The 19,725-nt window shown below is 37.2% G+C and overlaps 1 protein-coding gene across 4 annotated transcripts in view; it reads left to right on the forward strand.

Moving 5' to 3' along the window:
* The window catches only part of LOC131429788 (synaptotagmin-A), a 135,655-nt gene extending 119,044 nt beyond the window's left edge, over positions 1-16,611 (forward strand). For 3 of the 4 annotated variants that reach the window (XM_058594153.1, XM_058594155.1, XM_058594154.1), the window contains 6 exons: positions 8,086-8,529; positions 8,708-8,889; positions 8,955-9,265; positions 9,340-9,460; positions 15,283-15,473; positions 15,543-16,611. In XM_058594153.1, the coding sequence (XP_058450136.1) occupies positions 8,321-8,529; positions 8,708-8,889; positions 8,955-9,265; positions 9,340-9,460; positions 15,283-15,473; positions 15,543-16,010 (1,482 nt within the window). In that variant the 5' untranslated portion in view covers positions 8,086-8,320 and the 3' untranslated portion in view covers positions 16,011-16,611. The remainder of the gene's footprint in view (positions 1-8,085; positions 8,530-8,707; positions 8,890-8,954; positions 9,266-9,339; positions 9,461-15,282; positions 15,474-15,542) is intronic. The other variant, XM_058594156.1, reaches the window with a different exon arrangement.
* The last annotated feature ends 3,114 nt before the right edge of the window (positions 16,612-19,725 follow it).

Consider the following 19,725-nt stretch of genomic DNA (forward strand, 5'->3'; position numbering starts at 1 on the left):
GATTCGAAGCCACAAGGATCCTGTTGTCTTCTGGCCACATCTTGCTTCTTGCCAATACTCTAAATCAAAGTGCGTCCATACTTTCTGGGACAGTCTTTATCTAATAGCTGAAAATCCTGCAATTGTCGCATTTTACGACATGGAAGCAGGAACACAGTGGATCTATTCTTGATTAATTTTTTTCCGCCGGATTCCACACGGCATGTAGGCTGGTACTGTCCGGAGAGAGGTAATAGGTACTATCAATCTCCTAGTGGACCACAGCCCCAAGAGCACTGTGACAAAATGTATTGAATAAAAACTTACTATTTATTGAAATTTTCAAATTTTCATTTTCATTTTCATTTCATAACCTGTTCAATTTCACATCCATGTGACTATAGCTTATCAAAGGAGTACGAAACGTCTAGATACAATGTTAAACTTAATCCGGCAAATGTCAGACATCCCATATAGAACCATGTTTTACTCACTTTAAAAAAAAATGCGATGACTTTCATACGATGCAAAGAATTCTGAAATGATAAAACAACGATATCTTATTTGCTGCAACCCTGTCCTTAAAATCTACAGCACTTTCCCAGCACCATCTTACTCCATTATGCTCGGTGTTCATCTTCATTCCATAAAATTCCTGTACGTACAGTAATCAATATTTATGATTTACGTGTGAAAGTATGCATCTTTCCACTGGCACGGAACTATCATCTCTTGTACCATCCAAACGAAAAGTGTCTGCATAAATTTTTCTTTCACCGTAAGATTTGCTATTTTCATGACCAGCTGTGTCTTCTGAGTAGACTCGCAGAAACCACAACTTGATAAAACCGTTCTTAAAACCATCAGTCAATTCAGGTCGGTTAGTTAGTTATATGCAGCAATATGAAAACGTAAACAGTTTTCAAGTTCATGCCAAATGTAATCAATATTCATGGCTCAAGATTGAATCGATCAATCAAAGTTCTTAAGTACTAACACCCAAGTTAGTATCTGGAATTATGAAGGACATGAAAGAGTGTGCTTCAAAATGGGTAGAGGTTACTTTATCCTCAGAACCAGCACGGGGCTCTACAACGGGATGCGGCAGGCGGCACCACGCCGTTCAGCGAAACGAAGGATGAAAAACATCCATGAACAAGATACATTGAATTGGCTATTGTACCTATAGTCATCTTTTAAGTAGAGTCGCCATATTTTTTGCCGGTTACTCGACTTTCATTCAATGAACTAATAATTCAAAAATTGTCCATTACTACTGTTATAGCTACACGAAAACTCGAAGAGAATGTAACTATTGTAATCTTAACCTTGAAATCAATCTATCGAACCGAGACAGCAGATCTCACTCTAACGAACGGTTTTCGTATATGAGATGACTACTGAAGCTGGGATGAATTACCGTTACTCTATTACCGTTTGGCAAATCTCTTCTTAAACACGTATGAAACTCAAGTTCCGATCTTTCATTCAAATTTGTTCGGTTTTGTTACGAATAAGCAAGTTTTCCTAACTTTTCTTCTACAATTCTCATAAGCATTTGCACACTACTTTGTCTCTTCCTATTTTAACTATGTACTTCAATCCAATCAATTTTTTAATTTATGGAGGTAACGGAGTAAGCATTTTTCGGTTAAGACACACTCATGTGCATTAGAAGTTTGAATTAAATTGACATTGCCACTTAGCAATTCAACGAAAACTGATACGTTCATGTTGAACTTCAAGGTGGCAATGACAGTTTAGTTTGAACAGCTAGTGCACTGATGAGTCGAAAGAGGAACGTGAAAAAAATTAACATGTTTCCTAAGCTTCACTCAAGTCGAGATCTTAAAGTTCTTTGGTTCCATCTAGAGATGGAAAATCCGTTCGCGAAAGGCCCAAAAGTACTAGTGAGTGAACCTGAGTTTTTATGTTCTTGATTTGCGTTTCCGATGTTCGTTGAATATTTACGCGAAAACTTTAAACTTTCTTTTGTGTATAGGAATCGATCGACGGCATGACTGATCAAATATTGCACTTTGACGATTAACTATTAATTTGTCTGGCAATAGATGGTTAGTCAGTCCTCGATAGTTCAATTGAAAGAACTAGTTCTCCTGAACCGTTCATTCGTTCTTCAGAAATTTTGCATTTATCTAAGAAAACCATAGCAAAGCAAATAATTATATTTGATTGGTAACAACATTAGTAGTAGTGAGTTCAGTGACTCTTTTGCAGGTGTTTCAAGTAGTAATCATTCACTTCTGTGTACTTTTTCAAAGCTCGTTAATATATGCAATTTCGACTGCATTCTTAATAACGATGGCCGTTCCGAAATACACAGTTATCAATAAACCATCTTATAGAATTCAATCAGTTTTATTTCTTTTGAAAAGATTAGTGAACGTTCTTCAACAAATAACATTTGTCCACTCATTCTTCTATGAGAACTAGTTTTTTTTAACCGTTCACCAACGGATTGCCCATCTCTAATTAGTATTGAATCGATCAAAAACTGTTTGAAATTAAACACCTAAGACTTGGAGGGTCGACTCAGTTCATCGAAAGTGCAAAATGTCTGCACTACGTAACAAAAATATGCACTCGATTTTCTCGTGTTGGGAAAATCATGATCAGAAAAAGTTCATCTCATTTTCACACGTGAAAAAATCAGTTCAAGAAATTTTCTCAAAAAACTCAGTGACTGAAAAAATCACTTCCGAGATTTTCATTCATGAGGCAAGCATCCTCTGAACCTCAAAGTTCACAAGTGATTTTTTGTATCAGCGAAAATTGATGAAGAATTTTCACCTACAGAAATATCGCTAAAGAGATAATCGAAAGGGAGAAGAGTCTCCGATGTTGAATTTCCACTACGCTTCAGTTCGACACCGAAATGATTAGTGCAAGATTTAATTATTCTATTTCCATCAATAAAAAAACTCTACTGAATAAATTCGCAACTGAAAAATAATGGCCGGTGCCGATCGCCAGCTGAAGGCTGGATCTGCCAAAGTCGACCACTGCGACCCCAATAACAGATCGGCTGAAAAGTTCGTATCGTTTCTATGAGAGAGCGCCACTAGAATTAAATCCATACCATTTTCAGTTAGTACCAACCTTCAAAAGATACGTGTATAAATTTGACAGCTGTCTGATTATTAGTTTGTGAGATATTGCATTTTGAGTGAAGCTACCTTTGTTATTGTGAAAAAAAATGGAAAAAAAGGAATTTCGTGTGTTGATGAAACACTACTTTTTTAAGAAAAAAAGTGCCGCCGATACAAAAAAATGGCTTGATGAGTGTTATCCAGACTCTGCACCGGGCTAAGCAACAATTTGTAAGTGGTTTGCAAAATTTCGTACTGGTCATATGAGCACCGAAGACGATGAACGCAATGGACGTCCAAAAGAGGCTGTTACCGATGAAAACGTGAAAAAAATCCACAAAATGATTTTCAATGACCGTAAAGTGAAGTTGATCGAGATAGCTGACACCCTAAAGATATCAAAGGAACGTGTTGGCCATATTATTCACGAATATTTGGATATGAGAAAGCTTTGTGCAAAATGGGTGCTGCGTGAGCTCACAATCGATCATAAACAACAACGAAAAACCATGCTGAAATTGAACGAATTGGGCTTCGAATGGCTCCCTCATCCACCGTATTCTCCAGATTTGGCCCCCAGTGACTTTTTCCTGTTCTCAGACCTCAAGAGAATGCTCGCTGGTAAAAAATTTAGAAGCAATGAAGAGGTAATCGCTGAAACTGAGGCCTATTTTGAGGCAAAGGACAAATCGTACTACAAAAATGGTATCGAAAAGTTGGAAGATCGCTATAATCGCTGTATCGCCTCTGATGGCAATTATGTTGAATAATAAAAACGAATTTTGGCAAAAAAATGTGTGTTTCTATCAAACAATACGAACTTTTCAGCCGAACTGTTACAACATTATCCATTTTTACTATCCTAGTTTTAAGTTAGTCGTTAATAAAAATAGAAAAAGCCCTTGGCACCTTAGAGCTTAAGCAGTGTGCCTTAAAAATTATATTATTGAATAAAAAAAACTGAAAAATATTGACCGCGATATTTTTTATGCACGTAGGGTGATTTATATGAACAACAATTTTTTTTTCTACATTCCAAATAGTGACTATAGCAACGAAAGGCTGTTTTAATTTCAGTTGACTGATTGAACTGCACTATTAAGATCAAACACAATAAAAAAGTTATTACGCATGAATTTGATTTATATAAGTAACAGGAGCGTAGCATTGTGTATGTCTCAAACACACATCAGAAGCAGCGTTTGAATTGGCGTAGCGATAACCTGCGCTCCTGTTACTTCTACGTATGATATTCGAGCTATATTGTCTAATATTTTTTTAATCAGCTGCTTAATATGCCTTGTGATTGTGTTTGCCTTTCTCATATAGAAAAGCTATGCAATCAAATCGACTTGTTAATCGAAGCCCAGAATGCCGAATGTTATATACCTTTCAACCCAGCTCGACTGAGCAAATGTCTGTGTGTGTGCAGATATGTAAACAAAATATGCACTCACTTTTCTCGGAGATAGCTGAAGCGATTTCCACAAACTAAGATTCAAATGAAATATCCCATAGCCTGCTATTGAATTTCATCCCGATCCGACTTCCGATTCCGGAGTTGCATGGTAGTAGGTAAAAATTAGAGAAAAACTATTCACTCAATTTTCTCTGAAACGGCTTAACCAATTTTCACAAACTAAGATTCAAATAAAAGGTTTTATAGTTTCCTAAAAACTTTTAGTACATTTTATCCGAATCGGACTTCCAGTTTATTTTATTTGTTTATTTGTTTGCTTGTTCCATCTAACAATAAAAGTCTTAATGAATATAAAGTTAAGTTATAAAATCGAGGATTGCGACACTTTCTAAACAAACTTATGCGATGATTCACCAAAATCGAATAAATTTTCAACTAGGGAGAAAGTTCGAACACACGCTGCAATAGGTTCGTTGGCTCCAAACGATGTCCGACGGAATCTTCGTTGTAGCAAACCTGTTGATCGTAGAGTTCGTTGTGAAACCCGGAAGTCGATGAGAGACAGGATTTTTGGAGAGTCGATTTCGCCGTTGATAATCTTCGCCACAAACGCAGCTTGTTGAATCTTTCTTCGTCGTTCCAGAGTGTCAAGACCTAACAGTCGACATCGATCAGGGTACGGTGGCAGATCCAAGGGATTTCGCCAGGGAAGGTCTCTTAGCGCAAGCCGAATAAATCTTTTCTGAACACGCTCAATCCGCAAGTTCCAAACGAGTTGATATGGACTCCATACCAAACTGGCATTTTCCAGCAACGGTCGCACTAAGGAACAGTATAACGCCTTCAAACAATGTGGATCCTTAAAATCTCTGCTGATTTTAGCTACGAATCCGAGTTGTTTCGTTGCCTTAGATATTAAAGCAGAACGATGTTGATTAAATGTGAGTTTTGCATCCAATACAACACCAAGGTCATTAACACGGTCAACTCTTGTAAGTGTTTGTCCATCAATTTTGTAGTCGAAGATTAATGGACGAAGTATTCGGTGAAATGTAATTACTTGACATTTGGCAATGCTGATCACAAGATGGTTTCGTCGACACCATGCGACAAATTCATCTAGCAGTTCTTGAAGATGGACGCAGTCCTCATAATTACGAACTACTAAGTACAGCTTCAAATCGTCAGCGTAGATCAGCTTGCATCCATAACCAAGCAGCAAAGCGGCATCGTTGAAAAACAGTGCAAACAAAAGGGGACCCATATTACTGCCCTGCGGAACTCCTGATGTATTCGTAAACAGGGATGAAACTAAGATTCCCAATTGTACGCGTAGGACTCTACCACACAAATAGGAACTCAACCATTCAACGAACTTGTGTAATGCACCAAGTCGCATCAGTTTACATAATAGAATTCGGTGGTCTATACGATCAAAAGCCGCTTTTAGATCGGTGTATACTGCATCAATTTGTACCCTTTCCTCCATATGCGAAAAGTTCCGAAACTAAAGCATGATAAGTGGGAAATTACCAATTTGTGGGCATAAAAACTTAATTCGGCACTACTGGTCCCCCTTTGCCTGTTCTGGAAGCACCGAAAGTGGTGCAAAAATTTTTAAAAATAAAACTCACTTCGATTTCTCTGTGATGCTTGAACCGATTTTCACATACCTTGATTTGAATTAAAGCTCATATTATCTTTACAGTTACAGGGCGATGACTGAGTGTCAAAGTTTTCAGATCGCCATATAGAATGACAATATGTATCACACCGGTACGTGGTGGTACGGTGGAAGAAGAAAACACAAAATAAACGATGCGTGCTTTGTTCTATTTCGTACACGCTAGGACGAAATCGAAACGGTTACGGATGTCTGCTACTAGTGTGTAATATTGGTAAAAGACGGTGCTGCGGTTGATAAAAATTATAGCTATTTTGTGATCAGTACGACCGAAAAACCAACATCGGCTATTCCGGTCATATGAATCATCCGGTTTCGGAAGAATTGTAAATGGTGATTGAAAACCGCAAAACGGATCTCACTTACTTTTCTTCAAGATGGTCAAATCGATTTTCACAGACTTATACGTTCAAAGGAAAAGTCTTACAGTTTCATTCGGAATTCCTAAATTGGTTGTGGATACTACTTCCGGTTCCGGAACTACAGGCTAAACAGGATTTGTAGAGTTTGTTAGATTAAGTCCAAACAAACTTTCCTATTTCCATTCAATGAACAGTTGTTTTTGCGATTTTCACAGTAATATTTTCGATGTTATGAGTAATATGAGAAAGACATCATTACACCACTAGGTGGATTAAAACAGGTTTTTTGATCGATTTTCGAAATTATTCGATTTTTATGCGATCCCCGGATAAGGAAAGACTTGAGTGTAAGAATATAAAACCTTCTTTTTTTCTCTTGTCGTCATCAAGCGTCTTATAGAAAATTGTTTGTTCAAATATTCACTTAATTATCATGAACTACTAGTCACAGAAACCGTTTGAAGAGACCTACTTTTACTAGATTCTAGAGTCATACATTTTTTAACAAAAATTTCATGCATTTACACAGAAACCTCCATTTACGAACTAAACGGGGGTTCGTAAATGGAGGTAGTTCGTAAATAAAGTTTACGTTATTTGAGATTTGGTTCGTAAAAAAAGTTTACGTTATTTGGAATATACTTTGTAAAAAATGTTTTGTGTAATGAATGTGGAAAACCCCAATCACATGGCCATTTTCGGAACGGATGTGATAAGCGGGTGCAAGAAAATGATGTTTGAGAACGGTTCAAAATCCAAGATGGCGACTTCCGGTTTATCGATATTCCTTAAACATCCTTACTTAAACATCCTTTCAACCGGAAGATGCCATCTTGGATTCCCGAAACACTTCAAACATCGTTTTCCGTCATCTACTCATCAATCCCGTTCCGAAAATACCCATATTGTAAGGGTTTTTAAGCAATATAGATAAACCGGAAGTCGCCATCTTGGATTTCCGAACCACTTCAAACATCGTTTTCCGTCATCTACTCATCAATCCCGTTCCGAAAATACCCATATTGTAGTAATTTCCATGGAGCCGGAAATGGTTTTCATTGGATGCAAAAACCTCTTTTTACGAAGTCGGTTCGTAAAAAAAGTTTACGTCATTTGGGAATTGGTTCGTAAAAAGAGTTACGTTAAAAAAGGTAACGTAAAAAAAGCGTTCGTAAACGGAGGTTTGGGTGTATATGCTATCACTTGACAACTCTATCCAGAGGCAGCCACAAGTCAAAATCTAGTCATCGGTTAGTGTTTAAAATTATGTTCAATGCCTTTTGTATGATGTTCAGATAAGATGATGGAACTATTAACAACAGTCAGTGAACCATATTTCGTAAAGCCCAAACTCTAAAAACTTAGTCCATGTTGCGTCACTTTTTTTCGCTTTTTCACTAGATATATTTTATCACCATTGAACTCCACTATATCACGTCACTATACACATTCAAAATGTGAAATACATTGTGAATGTGTAGTGACAAATTAGTGATCCGCTTCCATCTTCCTTTTTTATCTCTTTCCCAGATATGCAGCCATTAGAGGTAATCATGCCCATGAAAGCGATGGAAAAAATGTAGTACAAACTTATTCTCTCAATTTTTGATCAAAAGTAATACCATTCAAAAGAGCAAAAAACAAACCAGTGTTTAAAAAAGGATATAAATATAAAAAAGAATCAAATATCACAACACAACAACTTGTCCAACCAACTGACAAGTGTGGTCTGCAAAAGAAGCACATCAAACAGTAATAAATAAACATGAAAGCATCGTTGGACAATTCGTTTGGTCCTCAAGGAGAGGAGCCGGTCAACTCGGTGCAAGTGATTGTTTATGCCGCCACATCGTTTCTGATCGTATCCCTGCTGGGACTGCTCATCTACATCACCTGTTCCAAGCGCTATCGACTGAATTGGTTCGAGAAAAATCTGCTCGAGACGGAAAAAGAGCGCCAAGCGGGCCGGCAAAGGTAGGCTAAATCCGATAATGGCGGTCGACACGTTTTTGGGCTTGAATTGATTTGAAAGCATCTAACAGTAGCTAGAGAAGCCATTACATACCATTTACTGCGAGGGAATGTGTTAAATCAACTAGCAATAATCTGCTATTCCGGCATAATTTACCAAATAATCTTTTTGACGTTTCAGACAAACGGGTCGGGTCAGCTGTCCTATCGCATATAATATCGATGCTGTGGCAGGAACATCACGATATCTGAATCGAAATAACAGTAGTCCATTAGCAAAAGCGGACAATCCGCCCTTCTGGGCCTCCGAGGGGTTGTACAAAGCAAACAGTGGTATTGGCCAGCTTATGGATTCGTCCGACGGTTTGTTTAGGCTTATTTTTCTTTTGAGCTAAATTCACCGATTTAAATTGCGTTTTCATCTGCAGAGGAAGTCCCAGAGGACAGTGCGGATTCGTCTAGTAGTTGTAAATCAGTCATAGTGGTGGGATCGATGCCCATCGCAGGCACTAACAAGCACGTGGTTCTCAGTGCTACGAACCCGGCAAAACCAACCACATCCACGGTGAAGGCCAAAAACGGACAGACCGGTTGTGTGCCGGTAGAAGATGTGGTAGATTCGACCGATCTTAAGAGTTCTCCTGCCAAACTGGACCTAGGCGACAACTCACGAGGCGCTATTCATATGACGCTCAGCTATGATCCCACCGCAGGGATTTTGAACGTCAAACTGATTGAGGTAACTGGGAACCGTGGACGTGGTGTGCAATAAACGTTTTGCTGACGTAGAATTTTTTTTTAAATTCCTTCCAGGCTCAGGATCTGCAACCGCGTGATTTCAGCGGAACGGCAGACCCATACGCAAAGATAAGACTGCTTCCTGATCGGAACAATATGTGGCAAACTAGGGTACACAAGAAAACACTGAATCCAGGTAAGATGAGCTGATAGCAGGATTGCATCCCCATATAGAACCGGAAATTAGTTTCTCGAAATCGAAAAAATCAAAGTGGTTTCTTTCACCTCATCTCCTATGAAATTAATGCTTTCCACTTTTAGTTTGAATTCGATTCGACTCAGTTCGTCGAGTTGAGAAATGAGATTTAAACGGAGATGACTTGACTGATTTTCACAAACTTAGGTTCAAATGAAAGGTCATACGGCCCCATTCAAAACTTCGGAATTTTTCTCGGATGCTTGTGTTTAAATGTCAAAACGTCGATGCCAAAATCGTGCAAAATCGTCCGAATTTGAAAGTACGAATTAATATAGTTGGTAGGTCAAGTTAGTTGATACCCATCACGACGTAAAATACACTGGTGGCGTGATAAGACAGTTTTGGTTGTGTTGGTAATTTTCTCACGAAATTAAGTATGGCGCGCCGGGATTCAAGTACGTAAACATAAACAAACGACCAGTTCAGATCGGGATTTCACTTCTAAGTTACTCCAGTTGTCGCGCAGCCTGGCGAATCTTTGGCACTATTTGAAAAGCTGGACATTTTTCTTCAAGGGCTTGCAAGGTAACGTCGAAATATAGAAAATTTTACACACATCCGATTCTGTTCATTTCGTTGGAGGAAGGATTTGGCGGATCGAACTGTGGTATCTATTACAGTTATCATGAATAATGGAGTGATTGTGCTGTGAGTAGCATTTCAAATGCAGGTGATGAAAACGATTGAAACATTCCGGAACAAAACACCGAATTTCACTGTCAATATTTTCGCAAACAGAACCAACTCTAAATATTTTCATAAAAGCAACTCCCGGAACGTCATTTGTTTATGTTTTTTCTTCTTCACGTCTCTCTGTTATTCCAAAATAAAATGACAACCGCACTAACACATAGAAAAACGTGATCACCAGGGTATTTTACATCGTGGATACCCATACCCTCATTGAACATAACTCAAAATTAAGTGACACACCACTCAAATTCATAATAAATGCACGTCTAAACTTAAGTTACAAACAGGCATCTGACACCGGTATGTTAGCACCAGCCATTTAATTATACACCGTACACGTTGAACCCCGCGCGTTTTGAGCCCCAAACACTGCGAGGTTTTGATACTCATCGCGACTCTCAAATTGCGAAAATTACTTCCACTTGCTATCCCAAAACACTATCTGCTGTATTTTAAGTAAACCGACAAGTTATTGTTAGAGAATCGATTCAAAATTCTTTTATATTCGTGCAATAAACAAGGTAAACCGTAAAACAATTGCATTACTAATTGCTTATTTACGTTGCAATCAGCTTATTTTGAAATTCCGATGGCGTCGTGACAGGAGGCCGTTCACAACTTATCTGCTCATTTTTGAGTTAAGGGACAAAGCTGTCAAAATTTGAGTATTTTTAACTCGAAATATGAAAAAAATATTTTGTTCAAAGTTTGAGTGAGTTCAACTCAAAATTAGAATTCCTTGCACTCAAAATAAAGAAATTATTCTTCGTTAATATTTATATACAAAGTCATTCTTCTGTCATTTGAAAGCGCAAAAAAGTGATCTGAAAACGTTTCCTTTTGACCGGTTTGGAGTCAAAATTGAACCATTTTGATATCCTTATGTTCAGTTTCTCACTTAGCATAATTGAAACAACCAAATTTCTATTGAAAACATCTATGATTGATGATTTCAAATACCGGATCTATGGGAAAGGTTTGGTTTCAAAAACCGGATCTAGAAACGGCAATGAGAAACGACGTATTCTTGCCTTCCTTAATTCGATAACAATATTCCGAGAATAAAAACGCACTGTGCTGCAAAAAGAACTTATGGCCCCAGTAAATTTTGCTTACTGTGCTTGAATAACATAATATTTTTTAGATTGTCACCAGAGATGCCAGGTAAAAATTTGGAATATCTGCAGACTTGGTGGAAAAAGTCTTTAAATCCTAAAAGTAATCTTCAGTCAGCAAGTATGTCTTGCTGGCAGCAGTTTCTCTATAAAGTATGATACGCAAAACTGACTTGGCGAGCAAATAAAAAAGGTCGCAAAAATTTCAAAAGTCTGTAAATTTTTCCCAAAGTCGGCAAAACTCTCGATTTTCAAAAGTCTGCACAACAAAAAATGTCTGCAGCACTACACACGAAATCTGCAAATTTACAGACAAATCTGCAGATCTGGCATCTCTGGGCGTCACCGCACTTGAGATGACGCCGATTTGATGGCACAAGTATTACGCGAAAAACCAAACAAAAACCCTACAGTACTAGCAAAAGTGATTAAATTGAACGATTGTTTATAAAAACTTCGACAATCTGCAAAAAAGTCTGCCTAATTGCAAAGTCTGCTAACAAACTCAATTTAATTACTTTTGCTAATACTGTAGGGTTTTTGTTTGGTTTTTCTCGTCATACTTTAAATATTGAGTTCGCGTAAGAGCATTTCTAGTGCGCAGACGCACAAAATTTAACCTGGCATCCCTGCCAGAATATTGGACAGCGGCTTTAACCCCTTCACTGTCTGTTGTATTGAAATAAACTAGCATTAAAGCCAAAAGAAACATTAATCGGCTGGTGGCCTGAGGTTAAATGCAGTTTCAACTGGTGAAATTCCTGTGTGTGTTTTTTCATTGTTCATTGAAATCATGTGTTTTCCATTGTTCATTGAAAGCATCAACAAATGTATATCTGTCAAAGACGACCAACTTTTTAGAGTTGACGATTTACTATTTATTGTAATAGTTTATTTGTATAGTTAAAACGGACAATGTTTCGAATAAAGCACGAGGTTTTGAAGATCGAGGCGTCGATTAATATAAAATATGAATGAAACGGAAACATACAATGCACAAAATAACCATTATATCAAATAAATATCAAACGCTTTAAAAAATCCATTCAAGTTGTAGCCGATGGCAGATCACATACGCATTATCAAAATGAATTCATTATAATTAAAGTTTACTTAATAATTGTTCTACTAATAGAAATTTGTCATTATAACGGTCAATTTAAAAAATATTGTTTCTGGCATGTGGTCTCGAAGGGGCTAAATCGATGCGAATGACCGTTTCGCTATCTTAGCAGCATTTTGTCGCTATCTTATCGCATCGCAATCTTTTCTAGCAGACAATGAAAATTACAATTAGGTTTTGCACGAACATGACATAACCTCACAAAAATTAACAGAATGAACTTATTTTGACAGTCGACGTGTACTTGTTTACAGTTTAAAAGTTCATCAGAAGTTCATCGTTCGAATGTAAAAATTTGCATTCGCCTCACACTCAACAGATTCATACATATATCGCTCCTTGATGCTGGAAACTGTGAAATACGATTTTAACAGGCACTTTTTCGTCATTTTTTCAATTTTTAACTTGCAGTCGCAAAACAAAACAAGTACACGGCAACTGTCAAAGATGAACTTGATTCATCGGCAGTTCATTTGTGTCGTCATCGTGCAAAACCTAATAGGTTTTGCATGAACATAACCTAACCTCACAAAAATGAACAGAATGAACTTTTTTTTGACAGTCGCGGTGTATTTGTTTACAGTTTAAAAGTTCATCAGAGGTTCATCATTTGAATTTGAAAATTGCAAATCGTTTCACACTAAACAGATTTATACAAATATCGCTCCTTGATGCTGGAAACGCATACAGGGTAATCTTTCTAGTTCTTTTCACTGTAAAACACGTTTTTAACAGGCACTTTTTCGTCATGTTTCAATTTTTAATTTGCAATCGCAAAACAAAACAAACATACGGCAGCTGTCAAAGATGAACTTGATTCATCGGCAGTTAATTTGTGTCGTCATCGAGCAAAATCTAATTAGGTTTTTCATCGTTACTGCTAACCTCACACATTTTGACAGTTCAGCGGTACTGTTTGTAAACAGAGATTCTTTTGTATGTTTGTTGACAAATCGGATGATATCATTTACGGTTCATACCGCCTAAATATAGTTTTAAACCATTTGTTCACGATTGGATATGGTTTTTTTTTGAAATTTGTTAAATAAAGGTGTACTAGTGGCAAAGTGTAAAGATGATTGATCAAGATGTGCTCTTCGATTTTTATTTAAGCTTGCTTGTAAACAGTACCGCTGAACTGTCAAGGATGAATTCTTGTTCATTTGTGACTTCACGATAAAAAATCTAATGATGCACGAGATCGACACGAATGAATTGCCAATGAATCAAGTTCATCTTTTGACAGCTATCAATGGTTTGTTTACATATCTATTAACACGTATTAGGTTTTGCACGAACTCCACAACTCCACAAAATAAGCTGGATGAACACCGTTTGACAGCTATCAGTAGTTTGTTTATGGGTGCATTCTAATATGAATACGTATTATTTAAAATGTAAACAAACCACTGATAGCTTTTGACAGCTATCAGTTCATTTTGTTTATTTTTGTAAGGTTATTTCACGTTCGTACAAAACAATACAAGAAGTATTGACAATACTTTTGTGCGTGTAGTGAAAACTTCATCGGATTGACGAAAACATTGTCAAACATTCAAAACTGCTCATCAATCCGACAATTAGGTTTTTTACCGCCACAGCTAACCTCAATCGGATGAACACATTTTGACAGTTCAGCAGTACCGTTTGTAAACAGAGATTTTTTTTGTTTGTTTATTGACAAATTGGATCAGACCATTTACGGTCCGGATCGCCTAAATAAAGTTTTAAAACATTTGTTCACGATTGAATACGGCTTGTTTTTGAGATTTATTATAGAAAAGTGACTAGCTGCAAAGTGTAAAGAAGATTGTTTAAGATGTGTTCTTCGATTTTTGTTTAAGATTGTTTGTAAACAGTACCGCTGAACTGTCAAGGATGAATTCTTGTTCATTTGTGACGTCACGATAAAAAATCTAATACTTTCTCTCCAGAGAGAAAGCTGTTAAGTATGTGCAATGAACTCCTCTCTCAATGTTTCAATGTTAAATTGCAAGTCCCAAACACTTGATTTTTTCGAAAAAGTTACCAAGCCAGTTGGATTGACGATATTGACAATACTTTGAATTGACAATAATTTTGTCGCGTGTATGGGCCGCTATTCGTTGACAGTTGGCTGAATAATCTGCAAAAAAAATTACCAAAGATAAACTCAAGATTACAATGTCCCATACGATCCATTGGAATATGTTCGGTCAGTAATCTTGAACCAGTTGGCTCAATAATAGCAAAGACTAAGAGACATGGCACTATGAGTAAACTCTTGTAAAAACTTGCACTAGTTCCAGCTATATTGAACTGCTCGAACTATTTACTATCGGTACACCCCTCGTGTTGTGTAAAAGTTTTTTCACTATTAAACAAGCGTCATGTGTCATCCAGTGTTGCCAGGTTGCCATATTTGTATGGCAAATGCCAGATTTTTGTCGCTTCGCCAGACACTTAAACTAGCCCGATCTTTTGCCAGATTTTCCAAATTTGCCCAGATTTACCAATATTCTTAGATTTTTTCATATCTCGTTAGATCTTTATGGTTTTGGCCTCTATACGATAGGTGGGGAGACCTGTTTTTTTTTGCTCACTGAAAATGAAGTTCGTCAAAAATTTTCTTGTTTATAATAGACCCAGACAAATCCCGATAAATTTTAGAGTTTTGACAGATTTTTGAAAAAAACCGAACCGAGATGCATGAGAAATCGCAGATCACTCTATCTTGAGTTTTTCTTTGCAATTACTCCGTATGCATATTTCAGCACAGAAAATAAATTTGCAGGTCGCATTGTACTGGTATCTCTAGTAATGTTTTTTTATTACCAAAAATTTTCCAGTGTTCGACGAGGATTTTGTGTTCGAAGTACGTCCCGCCACCATCGGTCGACGGACACTTGAGGTACTACTGTTCGATTTTGACGCCTACTCGCGCCACGTGATCATCGGCGGTTCGCAGCTCGCGCTGGCGCACGTTGATTTTACCGACCGGATGGACATCTGGCGCCCACTAGGACCATGTACCGATACGGTAGGACCCGACCTTCACACCTTCACTTGTGAATTATTCTCTGAAGATTTAACCTTTTCTAATTCACAGGACACGAAACAAGATCTGGGCGATCTGATGATTTCACTTTCATATCTACCGTCAGCCGAGAAACTTACCGTTGTAGTAATCAAAGCAAGGAATCTTCGGATCATCGACGAAACGCGGAACTCATCGGATCCGTACGTAAAGGTGTCACTGTATAATATTGACGGAAAAAGACTCAAAAAGCGAAAGACAACTGTATCGCGGAACACGATATCTCCGGTGTACAACGAGGCCCTCTCGTTCGACATTGCCCGGGATGCACTGAAAAATTGCTCAATCGAACTACAGGTCCTTCACGATAACCTTCTAGGGAAGAACGAAGTTCTCGGCAAGGCAATTATCGGCAGCGGACCCGACGCGAGACCAGAAGATAGAGCCTTTTTCGATGAACTCTTCCGGAATCGGTCCGCGACTGCACAATGGATTACGCTCTCGGACTGGAAGGCATCAAAACCGATGGCTGGAAAATAAAATGTTTACAAAACAGAAAAAAAATACAGATCAAGCACTTCTATCCCAGCAAGGAGAACTAATATAATTTGTAAGGAAACGTCCAGTGTACCTTAATCTACATATTGCTGTTTGTTAACTCGCAAAGCAACTATCCCAATTGTTATTCGATGTTCTCAATATAACCATTTACGTATCATCGTGATGAAAGTGCAAACGTTTTAACAGCGATTAGTTTTGGAATGTATTCAAGAATCTATTTACTGTAGTCAAGATTTCTATAGCCAAGTATACTTCAATCAATAGGCTTGTTAAGTGGTACTATTTTCAAATGTCTATCTGCCTTCTATTAAGTTTGAAGACGTGTAAGAACAACATGACTGCTGAAAGGTTTATCTATATACACCATGGTATCAATATACTTATACTCACACCATAGATTACAGAATTGCAAAAGGGTGAAACATTTTCTAAAACACTAACGGACAGTTTCTGTCGGTTAGATTGCGCAAAATCATGCGCATATACATAGAACAACTGTGTAATTCATAATATTTACTTAGTGTTACAGATATATATAAAAACTAATAAATGATAAAACTAGTATACAATATCAGAAAAACTCGGCAGTTTCAATTAATCTTTTGTTGATCTAAAAAACGTGTATTTGAAAAAAAAAACACGTTACACTTTTTGTCAATTTAGATGTTTAGAACAAAAGCTGAACAATATATTCCCGAAGCTGCTTAGAAGTTTGTTCAGTTTTGTCGCGTAAACATTCAAGTATGAATAATTACATAAATTTAAAAAATGCTATTTATGACTTCAAGTTTAGTAAAATATCTGAAACACATCAAATGCATCAATGGAAAACGTTTATTAGTGAAAAAAATGTGTAGGTAGATTGTAGGGTAGGGTTTTGTATTCTGTAGGTACATAAAAAACTCCCCTCGTTACTTTTTAGTCCTTGAAACTATTTTAGACTTAGTTTCGGCAGCTTTAGTAAACTTTTTACTGCTCTCGATGATTGAAGAATCGGTCAAAATTTTGGTGAATCGGTGTTAACGACCTTCTTGATTCTTTGAATCAGTTCGTGCCCTCGCCTTAGTAAGAGGCCGGACGTCTTCAGGGAGACCTACATCTGCAAAATATTCTACCACAAATAACGAATATACAGACTCAAACAAAATTTTTCACAATCCTGTGTTAATTTCAAATTCGCTATACGTTGGACACACTACTGTCACCTACTCAACTATCCGCCGCGATCTTCCAAAACGTTCCACTACGATCCGGAACGATAACAAAATCCTCCTGTCTGTTACAGAAATATTCCAACTACAACAATTTCAACACTTATCACACGATTTCCCTAAGTGTTTAAGAAAACTTTTTTTACATGTCTCGGGTAATTTTTCAAAAGGGCGTATAAGCAAGTGACAGTTTCTCTTTAATCACTCTCTCTTTCGATTATTGTGATGTGATTAAAAAGATTTTCTTTGATATCACTATTCTTCTTGAAAGTCGAAAGTTTCGAGTATAATTTCATGCAAAGAGTTTAGTGATAAACGTGGAAACCGCTTGGTAATCAATAGAAGAGAAAGTAAACAAAGAGAAACTGTCACTTGCTTATACGCCCTTTCGAAAAATTAACCGAGAGGTCGCATGAATCACACGATAATTCGATCGGAATAAAACAAAAACAAATTTATCTTTTTAACCAAGAGCTAAACAAAAAAAACTAGCGTGTAGTGAATGTTGCACACAAAATTATGTCTCATGTGAGAGCGAAACCCAAATCGTGGTGGCACCTCGTGTCGATCGTGGTGACATCTGCAAGTGTTCGCCATGCAGAATGAGCAAATTTTACACTCAGTTCATATGTTCGAGATTGGGTCGTTTGCTTACGAATCCTGCCTGGAAATGCTGAAAGTTTTGATGACATTTGAAGCATAAAAAATCATCTCTTTTATCAGCAATTTCCATCTTTCAATTATTTTAATGGGCGAAGTACGTTGTGTTTCACAGCTAGAGGCGTACGTGTGCGAGGATGATGGTTGCAAGTTTATCTGTCGAAATACAATGGAAATTTTCACTTGTAAAATCATTCATAACTTATTCACATCGTCATTAGTTCAAGCGAAAAGTTAATTTTAGTGTGAGAAAAATCATTTTCCACCTCTGTTAGTTTTGCAGCACATAAGATTCTGTTTTTAACAATAAAAATTTTCAGTTCCGATTTTAACATGTGAGAAAATGTTTTGTTGATCATTTTTAAATGACCGGAAGGACCGTGCAGATGCGCAAACCTACCCAATTATGCGATATTATGATAAGAAATAGTTTTTTAACCCTTTCAATTCATTCCTCTAGCGCGCACCTCAGCCGAACCAAAACAAATTCCAGATCTCGATATTTGTCAACATATCCTCCTATGAAATCAAAAATGATTATACGAAATAAAAGAAAATATTTTTTTTGTAATTTTGAATGAACAGATCCTTAAATTCTACAATATAATTGAAATTTATGAGTTCCCCATTGGCTTTTAAACGCAATACTCAAAACAACTCAGCGTTTTCTATGTTTTACTTTATGAACCAAAAGCACAATGTTAAAAAATTATCATATAAGCGGCCCTTACACGATCATTAAAAGTGTCATTACTAAAATGTAATTTATTTATTTATTATTTGGTTAAAGATGGCCATTTATACAGATTTATCTGTATTATACAGATTTTCACATGCGCATACAGGCTTAATACAGAGTATAGATTTTATACAGATTTCCTAAACCTCAGAGATGGCATTTCACTAGAGTGATACACCAGGGCGTAGGTTTCAATTAAACACTGCGGATACATTTGCTACACTCCACACAAAGAGGAGAGCGCACTTCTTCTCAGTGTCCAGACTTTGAGTGCGTGCTTGTGTTGAAAGAAGCTGGTGCGAGAGAATAACATTCTCTTCGCACGAATCGCTCTCACGTGCTCTCGCCTGAATACACCCAAGTGATCACTGGCGAGTGATGGTGAGCGAACACTTCTGTGCAATTCAATTAATAGAGAGTAGATCTGGCCTTGCTATAAAAAATTTGTAATGAAAACCAAAAATTTAACGATAAATTGTTTTATTTTGCTGATTTTGCTTCTTCTACACAAACCATACACCAGAGTGCTCACCGGCGTGTACACCTCTGCGAAAGTATTTGCATCCACCTCAGAGAATTTATTAACTCTGCTCTAGCACTTTGGTGCGATTCAGTGGAGGAGGTAAAAGGAAATAAACAAACGCACTCATGACGCGTGCACACTTTATACAACAGTGGTGTATATATGTGAAAGAGAAGAGCTCTCGTTGAAGTTGTCAGTGCGAGGGGAGAAATTTTGCTTGCTCTTCGTCACACAGAGGAGATGGACATCTCTGCTAAACCTTATACAGATTTCAAATAAAATAAGAAAGAAAAAAATCAAAAAATTTCTGACTGAGTTAACTATTGGTATTTGATTGCGATGGCGAGGAATGGACATATTTTGTGCAAATATTCGATAATGAGCAAAATAATGAACTCTGAAATACATTTGAACGGCTGAAAGAAAAAATCGAATGAGTACAACTTAGGAAAACAGTCGGCAAAAACTTTGAATGCAAAAATCGGAAAAATACATTTATTTTAGAAGAACCCGTTTATTTATTTGTCCGGTTTTTGCATTCAAAGTTATTTTGTCCGGTTC

The sequence above is a fragment of the Malaya genurostris genome, chromosome 2, assembly GCF_030247185.1.
Source record: "Malaya genurostris strain Urasoe2022 chromosome 2, Malgen_1.1, whole genome shotgun sequence".
Taxonomy (NCBI): Eukaryota; Metazoa; Arthropoda; class Insecta; order Diptera; family Culicidae; genus Malaya; species Malaya genurostris.